Raw genomic sequence first — 6,994 nt, 5'->3', positions numbered from 1 at the left:
TCAATAAAAACTTGTCTGCACACGAAGCGGCGAAGAATGTAGTCGGAAATTTGATAAATAAATAAGTGATGGAAAAGTTAGTAGTTAAATTCTTCTTGAATTCTTTCCAAGTGGAATTTTAATAAGACTCGTTAAAATTTGACGCAAACAGAAAAAAAGTTTGCCGGCAACATTTATTTACGGTGCGACATCACGATCGTTTTATTGCAAAACGCAATATGTGTCAATTTTGTAAACAAACTCTGTTTATAAACAAATCTTCAATTAGGTAACTAGAAATTAGTCCCAACTTAAAGTAGGTGACAACGGAGTTATTAGTCAGTCGCATAGTTTCCAACAATTGAATGTTGTTAAATAAATTCGATGACACAACGTCATTAATTTAATCGTCATATGAATTTACACGTTTTATTGTAACTGGGTGTTGGTGAAGGCCGCTTCTAACACCACAATTATTGACCATTATTGCAGAATGAATAGTTTATAATGCCGAAACAAGGCGCCGACGAGCAATTTCCATTGCTTTTAGTTTTGGTGGGCGACGAAGAAATCTCCCAGAACAACAAACGACTTTTTGGGAAAGGAAGATTCAACGGAATTACGTCAGGAGCGACCGCTATCATCACAGAATGGCCAAGTAAGTAAACGAAAATCGATAGTAAATTATGCAAACATGCCAAGGGTGCGGAAAATCAATGAAAATTCGCTAGTTCTGCTTTATTCAACTAATTAATATAATGTACAGTCTTCCTGCTATCGTCTAGGAAATCCAGAGCTCGCTCATCGACGCGTCGATCTTTCACTAAACTAATTACTAATCTCGTTAGATTCCTCATTGCTCTAAAAGCGTTGGGGTGGATGTACTCGATGGGGTTGTCATCCAAATTCAACACAAGCAGTTTTTCCAATCCGCGGAAAGTCCTCTCGTCGATTCTCCTCAACTTATTCTCATTCAACAACAACTGTTGTAAATTATACAGACCTTCAAAAGCACCCTCTTCGATTCTCTCAATCTTGTTCCTGATCAAACTCAAAATCTTCAAGTTTGGCACGCCTCGGAAACTCCCGGCTGATATATTCGAAATCAGAGTGTTGGTGATGGCGAGATTATCCAAATCCGGGAGATTTTCAAACGCCCCAGGTTGAATATAAGTGATGTTTTCGCCCAGGAACCATAATTCTTTCTTCGATTTCAATTTCGCGAAGGCGTCCCTCGGGATCTCTCCATAAGACACATCGAGGTATAAATAGTCGGGGGTTTTCTGTCTGGTTTTGAGGGGTTGGTCTTCGTCGAGGGTGTCCACGGTGCAAAGGGTACGGTTGGGCATCCCGGGTTCCACCTTCACGCTACATTTTGAGTGCGCGGTGTCGAAGACGAGGAAAAGGGCGATAAAAGCGAAAGGGCGCATTTAAAATTGGAGACAACTCGACTTATTCTGGCCCGAAAAAAATATTTCTTGTGGTTATCAGTGAGATAACGCGATCTTGACCTCTTCACGTGCCTTGATTATGTTATTTGTTGCAGATTATTTGAGTGTGTGCTGGATGACGGCCCTCATCTGCGGCGTTGCTCTCTTCACAATATCCGTTTTGTTGAATTCGCTTATAGCGATTGAACAGCACCCTCGACTACCACGCTGCTCCTCTACCCCTGTTATCACAGCCAACAAGACCATCCACTTGGTGCACACCCATAAATGGTACCCTTTGCAGCTGCAACTCCTCCACAACATCAGTGCTGCTTTTCCCAACTACACAATTAATCTCATCCTCGTGAACAAAGCGCGAAAAAACTCCAATGAGACGCGCTTTAACGAAACTAAAAACCTTCCAAATGTTAAAATCGAGCAAAAGACCTTCAGAGAGGTGTTTAAAAACAGCCCTTTGTTCTTGAAATGGTCGTCTTTAAACCACCACATGAGACTATTTGCTGTTAGGGTGCTACAAGTATGGCAGTGGGGAGGGTTGAGTTTTGAGCTTCCTGAAGTAAAGACTCTGAGGAAGGTGAAGAATGTTACTAACTACATCGAGCTTAAGATTCAAAGTCTTGTAAAGACTGGTCGAGACAGATACGAGAAGCTAGAGGACGATATTGTCTCTGTAGATGCCAATGGGCTTCATATGGAGACCAAAACACCATGTCATGCCTTCTTCGGAAAGGTGTTGACGAAGTTGAAGCAATGTGTTGCAAAAACAACACCGAGAGATGTGTTAAGTGGACCGATATGGACTTTTTGTAAAGCTGGAGCGATCGATAAGGAGTTCTGCCACTTTAAGAGCGTGGCGTTGTGATTGGGGATGTTTTTTTAAGTTGAAGGTGGTATTATTGTTGACGAAACATCAGCAATAAAAAAAAATATGCATGTATTATTGGTTGCATACACATTTACAAAAAAAATTGTATTATTTCAAATGTGCAATTAGGATTATTACTTCTTAAAATTGTAAAAATTATGTCATATTGCAACTTATAAATTAGTATTTTATTAATTTTGTGATAGGATGGTGACAAAAAGGTAGGTTGGTGGCCTTGTATCTAGTGATTTTTATGTCAGCTGTCACCTGCGATAAAAATTGAATAGTTAGGCGCGTTTTTGCGGTCGTTACGCGTTAAATTATTTCGCATAATTAAAATATCTCTTGTTTATTGTGGTGTTTTGCCGTACTTAAGGCCCTAAGGTAAGACCGCCCTTTTTTAAAATCAAAAAGTGAGGTTATGTAACATTGAAAATATTTATTTGCAAAATATATACAACGAGGCTTAATTATTAAAAGCGAGCAAAGGCAAGCAGGTCTAACAGTAAAAAATATAGAATATAAACTTTAAATATATGCAGGCATTTCTGAAGGCAAATATTGCACGTTCGGTTAGAGTCCTAACCTCAAATTTTGAAATTTATTGCTCCCAATGTGTACAAAAGTTTCGTCCACGATTGAGCTGGACGGCTCCTCAGCGTTGCTTACTACGCGTAAATCAGCTGGACATTGAATACAAAACATTGCAAGCCGTTTTTTTGTACACTTCAGTTGATCATGCTTGAAATGGGGTTGAATCTCATGATTTTAGACAAGAGAATCCACAGAACGGACGTCATTACACAAAGCATGACACCCCCCCAGCCGAGATCTAATGACCATGACGTTGTGAAGACACGTGCGGGGAGAAGTTCGTTAACGCCGCGCCCCCCAAAGGGGCTCACCACCCCGTCCGCAGTCCCGTCAGCATCTATACCGTCAGGTTTACTATGAAAACGTTTGAAGTGAATTATGGAAAGAGTGAAGAGGGCGAAGGAGGCAGCTAATAAATACATGACTCCGGTGACGAGGACGGCGCTGATTTGGTGCTGGAACACGCCGAAAGCCCCCACGAGGGCAGCGCTGCCGAGGATGATAAGACAGACCAGCGCGCAGGAGATTGACAGGTTCTGCATCCCTGAAAATGACGGGGGATTGTCTGGAATGGCGTCGGTTTGTACTCACGATGTTGCCAGTCGCCTCTGGGCTCGTAGCCCTTGACGCCATCAATGCCCCCCGAGAGATAGTTGACGCAGGGTTGGACCGATGGAAAGCCCACTCTCCCCAACAAGACGATTTCTTCTTCTGTAACAAACGATTTCTGCAATCTCCGCCTAAGCAAATAAAATTGTCTTATTTGCATTCATAATCCCGGTTTCACGCCGACGAACTTCCCCGGGGATCAAAGAAAATATTTTCGCTCCTGTCTAAACAGTTTTAACTCAAAATAACAACCCTCAGTGAAGGGTAAAACGGGTATGATTACTTAATACCAGCTCGTAAAACTCAAGGCCGCTTACACAACGTTTTAATCCAGTTCTTGTGAATTATTCCGTTGGTAGTTCCAAAACTGGGATTTACGATAAGTCGAGGGAGTGTATTAAATAATAAATTCCGCGGTTGACCTAGCAAACTTGGCGGAGAAGATCCGATTAACGCGTCTGGTGGTGTAAATCCGGCGAAGTTTGTAATTACTGTCGGCTGGGTTTAATCTCCGCTTAATCGCGATATTGATCTTACCAGTAAGGCTCACACATAGCGTCCATATACCCCCATGCATGGGGACCAAGAACGCGATGACTTTGTCCTTATCGTCGTTGGTGGAGACCCTTGCAGCCACCCCATCCAGTAGCCAACGAAGTCGGACCGAACTGTTGGCTAATTGTTCTAAAGATGTCCGGTCCCACGTCACTTCCTCCCAATGGTCTGTCATGATGGCCGCACATAACATCCCAGTGGCGCACGTTGTGAGAATTAGAGTGCCGAGGAGGAAGAAGACGCTCGGGTGGACGCTGCAATTCCATCCCGGCTCGTCCTCCGGGGGGCTCGGCATCTGTGGGGGGGAAAAACACGCGATTTCGGGGTATCCGGCTCCAAGGACCAAATCGCTTACCCAACCCTGTTCGTCGGCTTCTGTATTCTCCATCAAAGTGTCGCAATCGACTATGAGGAGATCGTACTCTTGTTGGTGCTTCAGCTTGATGGCGTTCTTGACGAACTGGAAGAAGTATCTTAAAGATTGAATGGTGGCTGTTTGTCGCGAAATGTTGCGAAAATCTCCAATTGTGTCGATGCGATGTTTGTATTTATTTTTTTCTACATTATTGACAAAGTTTTGTTTGTGGGCGAAATCGATCGTGTTGGTCTTGGTTCGGAGGCATGTCAAGGTCTACACAACCATGGCGAATGAAATAAGGGTAACACGCTCTCGGTTGGCGGTATCGTGTTTATTGTAATTCCATTTGTGTGACGTCACCTCGTGTATCACCTGGAAATGGGGGTCGGAGTCAAGGTATTAATACGCATGTGGAAAGGGGATGTTAATTAAGGGTGAAAGTGGTTTTGGGGATGTTTTACATATGCGTTGCGGGAATTCAACGGATGAATTAGTGCTTTTGGGACTGTAAATGTTTAGACAGTTAGTTATGGTGCAAGTGTGTGAATTATTACCCTCCGTCCGTTCATTCGTATTGGAGCAAAGAGAGCGACGAATGAACGAACGCACTTTTTTCAAAAAAGCTCGAAAAGCTCACAGACAAGAAAGCTCGCAAACTTCCAACTCCACTTAACGCCAAATGGCGCGTCCTCTTCAACCCTTTGATTGAAATTTATGATCTTCCCCCTATAAATGTTCAACGAGCTTCACCCCAACTATGAACTTCGAAGCACTTTGAACTTCACTGATTTAATATTCGTAACAATTCGTGACAGTCACATTCTAATTTTAATGTGCTCCGAGAAACAACTCTTTTCTAAGAAAATAAAAATATGAATGTGATCAGAGAACACGTCAGCAAGCATCGACCTGATGACGAATTCTTATGATAATGAGGTGTCCGTCTGGAAATGTTCCCGGAGGCGAGACAGTTCTTCCCGGAAATTGAATCTTACCTCAGGACGTGTCCTTTTCAATAACGTGCCTGGACTTGAAACTGTTTTTTTACCAATGCAAGAATTAATCTTAATAATTGACTTTACGATTTGAGCGTCATTGTAAAAAGTGTAAAATTGTGCGTCGGACGCGTCACGGAATTTTCACATTTCTTCGTAGTCTTCCCAGGCAAAGGCCAAAGCACTACTGCTTTGTCGCGTTGCGTCTCTATTCTGTTTTCGACGTCGATACGCCGACGCCGGGCGTCGCGGATCCGACGTCATTTCAATAATTCGCTGAGTCGTCGAACCTCGAAATGAACGCGATTTCTTGTTGTGTTTCTTATCGGTTTTTTTGTTAGTTTGGTTTAAGATGGCGGACGTGACTTTGGATCTCCACAATTCTAACCCCAAGGAACTGTACGGGAAAGGAGTTCGGGCGTATGTCCTCCAGGACTACGACACTGCAGTGAAAGCCTTCAGCAGGACGAGTGAGTTGTTGGTGGAGCAACATGGGGGCGAAACACACGACTCTCTTGGGGATGTCTATCTGTACTATGGTAAGAGCTTGTTGGAGTTGTCGAGAAGGGACGGGGGGGCTTTGGGGGAGGGACTCCCGAAGAACGTAGAAGAGGAGTCAGAGGAAGAGGTTGAAGCAGAAGCGGACGAAAAGGAGGCACCCGAGACAAACGGTGAAGAAGCCGCAGAACAGAAAGAAGGTGAAGAAGCCGCTGAACAGAAAGAAGATGAAGCCGCGGAACAGAAAAGCGACGACGAAGCCACGGAACAGAAAGAAGGTACTAATATTTCGCATGTCTTCCGCATTTAACTCTCTTGTAGGTGAGGAAGAGGAGCTGACGGACCTCCAAGTCGCCTGGGAAGTCTTAGAACTGGCGAAGAGCATCTTCACAGCTCGTGGCGCTGACGGGAAGAAGAATCTTGCTGAGACCCTTATCATCCTCGGGGAAATCTCTTTAGAAAATGGAAACTCTCCTGCCGCTGTGGAAGACATGTCCGAAGGCTTAAAGATCCAGAAAACTCTCTTTGGAGATGACAGTCGTACTATTGCGGAAACGTTCTATAAACTAGGAGGTGCATTCTCCACCAATGGTCAAATTGACGAAGCTATTGAAAGTTATACTTCTTCGTTTGAGTACTTGAAGAACAAAGTGAATCGTTTGGAGAAAGAGCATAAAGACGACAACGCTGAAGAAATAGAGGAGTTGAAAGGGCTAATTCCGGAGATTGAGGAGAAGATTGCTGATATGAAGAGTCTAAAGACTGAGGTGAGGATTGGAAAGATTGTTCTTTGTGGTGATTTGTAGTTTTAGATTGCGAAGAAGATGACCACGACTGCTGAAGAAGCTGCGAAGAGTAATGGAGCGTCTGAAGGGGCGTCCTCTTCGTCGTCGAAACAAGTCAACAATATTTCCCATCTGGTGAAACGAAAAAGAAAAGAAGAGGATGCAGCGCCTGAAGAAACCCCAGCTAAGAAACCATCTCCGTAGTTACATTTAGATTAAATTTTTTTTGTTACACTCTTACACATCATTGTATGTCTTTTTGTATTAGAATAAATTATTTTTTCCAATATTTCAAGGGTTTGAAG

At 43.3% G+C, this 6,994-nt stretch overlaps 4 protein-coding genes across 4 annotated transcripts; 2 read left to right on the top strand and 2 right to left on the bottom strand.

The window, feature by feature from the left end:
- Nucleotides 1-340: 340 nt before the first annotated feature.
- LOC148171989 (uncharacterized) lies at nt 341-2,448 on the top strand. Its single transcript, XM_088041221.1, has 2 exons — nt 341-637; nt 1,526-2,448. The coding sequence occupies exons 1-2, from the start codon at nt 487-489 to the stop codon at nt 2,290-2,292; spliced, it is 918 nt and encodes a 305-aa protein (XP_087897347.1). The 5' UTR covers nt 341-486; the 3' UTR covers nt 2,293-2,448.
- Nucleotides 703-1,505, bottom strand: LOC148171990 (uncharacterized). Its single transcript, XM_088041222.1, has one exon. The coding sequence runs from the start codon at nt 1,407-1,409 to the stop codon at nt 726-728; it is 684 nt and encodes a 227-aa protein (XP_087897348.1). The 5' UTR covers nt 1,410-1,505; the 3' UTR covers nt 703-725.
- A 95-nt stretch (nt 2,449-2,543) lies between the features above and the next one.
- Nasp (Nuclear autoantigenic sperm protein) lies at nt 2,544-6,978 on the top strand. Its single transcript, XM_088040941.1, has 4 exons — nt 2,544-2,679; nt 5,748-6,182; nt 6,226-6,671; nt 6,717-6,978. The coding sequence occupies exons 2-4, from the start codon at nt 5,759-5,761 to the stop codon at nt 6,891-6,893; spliced, it is 1,047 nt and encodes a 348-aa protein (XP_087897067.1). The 5' UTR covers nt 2,544-2,679; nt 5,748-5,758; the 3' UTR covers nt 6,894-6,978.
- LOC148171988 (uncharacterized) lies at nt 2,715-4,495 on the bottom strand. The gene is made up of 4 exons (XM_088040942.1): nt 4,409-4,495; nt 4,036-4,348; nt 3,481-3,600; nt 2,715-3,433 (listed from the first exon to the last, which is right to left on the bottom strand). Exons 1-4 carry the CDS (start codon nt 4,439-4,441, stop codon nt 3,024-3,026), a joined length of 876 nt encoding a protein of 291 aa, XP_087897068.1. The 5' UTR covers nt 4,442-4,495; the 3' UTR covers nt 2,715-3,023.
- Nucleotides 6,979-6,994: the final 16 nt, after the last annotated feature.

The sequence above is a fragment of the Gnatocerus cornutus genome, chromosome 7, assembly GCF_029298725.1.
Source record: "Gnatocerus cornutus isolate USDA-ARS CGAHR chromosome 7, icGnaCorn1.1, whole genome shotgun sequence".
Taxonomy (NCBI): domain Eukaryota; kingdom Metazoa; phylum Arthropoda; class Insecta; order Coleoptera; family Tenebrionidae; genus Gnatocerus; species Gnatocerus cornutus.
This window is presented reverse-complemented; position numbering and strand designations above follow the sequence as displayed.

Bases quoted from the DNA above. Each gene is read 5' to 3' on its own strand.
- LOC148171990 (XM_088041222.1), bottom strand. From the start codon at position 1,409: ATGCGCCCTTTCGCTTTTATCGCCCTTTTCCTCGTCTTCGACACCGCG.
- Nasp (XM_088040941.1), top strand. From the start codon at position 5,759: ATGGCGGACGTGACTTTGGATCTCCACAATTCTAACCCCAAGGAACTG. The intron at 6,183-6,225 runs GTACTAATATTT...ACTCTCTTGTAG, and splicing joins AGCCACGGAACAGAAAGAAG to GTGAGGAAGAGGAGCTGACG. The intron at 6,672-6,716 runs GTGAGGATTGGA...TTGTAGTTTTAG, and splicing joins TGAAGAGTCTAAAGACTGAG to ATTGCGAAGAAGATGACCAC.
- LOC148171988 (XM_088040942.1), bottom strand. From the start codon at position 4,441: ATGGAGAATACAGAAGCCGACGAACAGGGTTGG. The intron at 4,349-4,408 runs GTAAGCGATTTG...TCCCCCCCACAG, and splicing joins AAGCCGACGAACAGGGTTGG to ATGCCGAGCCCCCCGGAGGA. The intron at 3,601-4,035 runs GTAAGATCAATA...CGTTTGTTACAG, and splicing joins GCTATGTGTGAGCCTTACTG to AAGAAGAAATCGTCTTGTTG.
- LOC148171989 (XM_088041221.1), top strand. From the start codon at position 487: ATGCCGAAACAAGGCGCCGACGAGCAATTTCCATTGCTTTTAGTTTTG. The intron at 638-1,525 runs GTAAGTAAACGA...TATTTGTTGCAG, and splicing joins TATCATCACAGAATGGCCAA to ATTATTTGAGTGTGTGCTGG.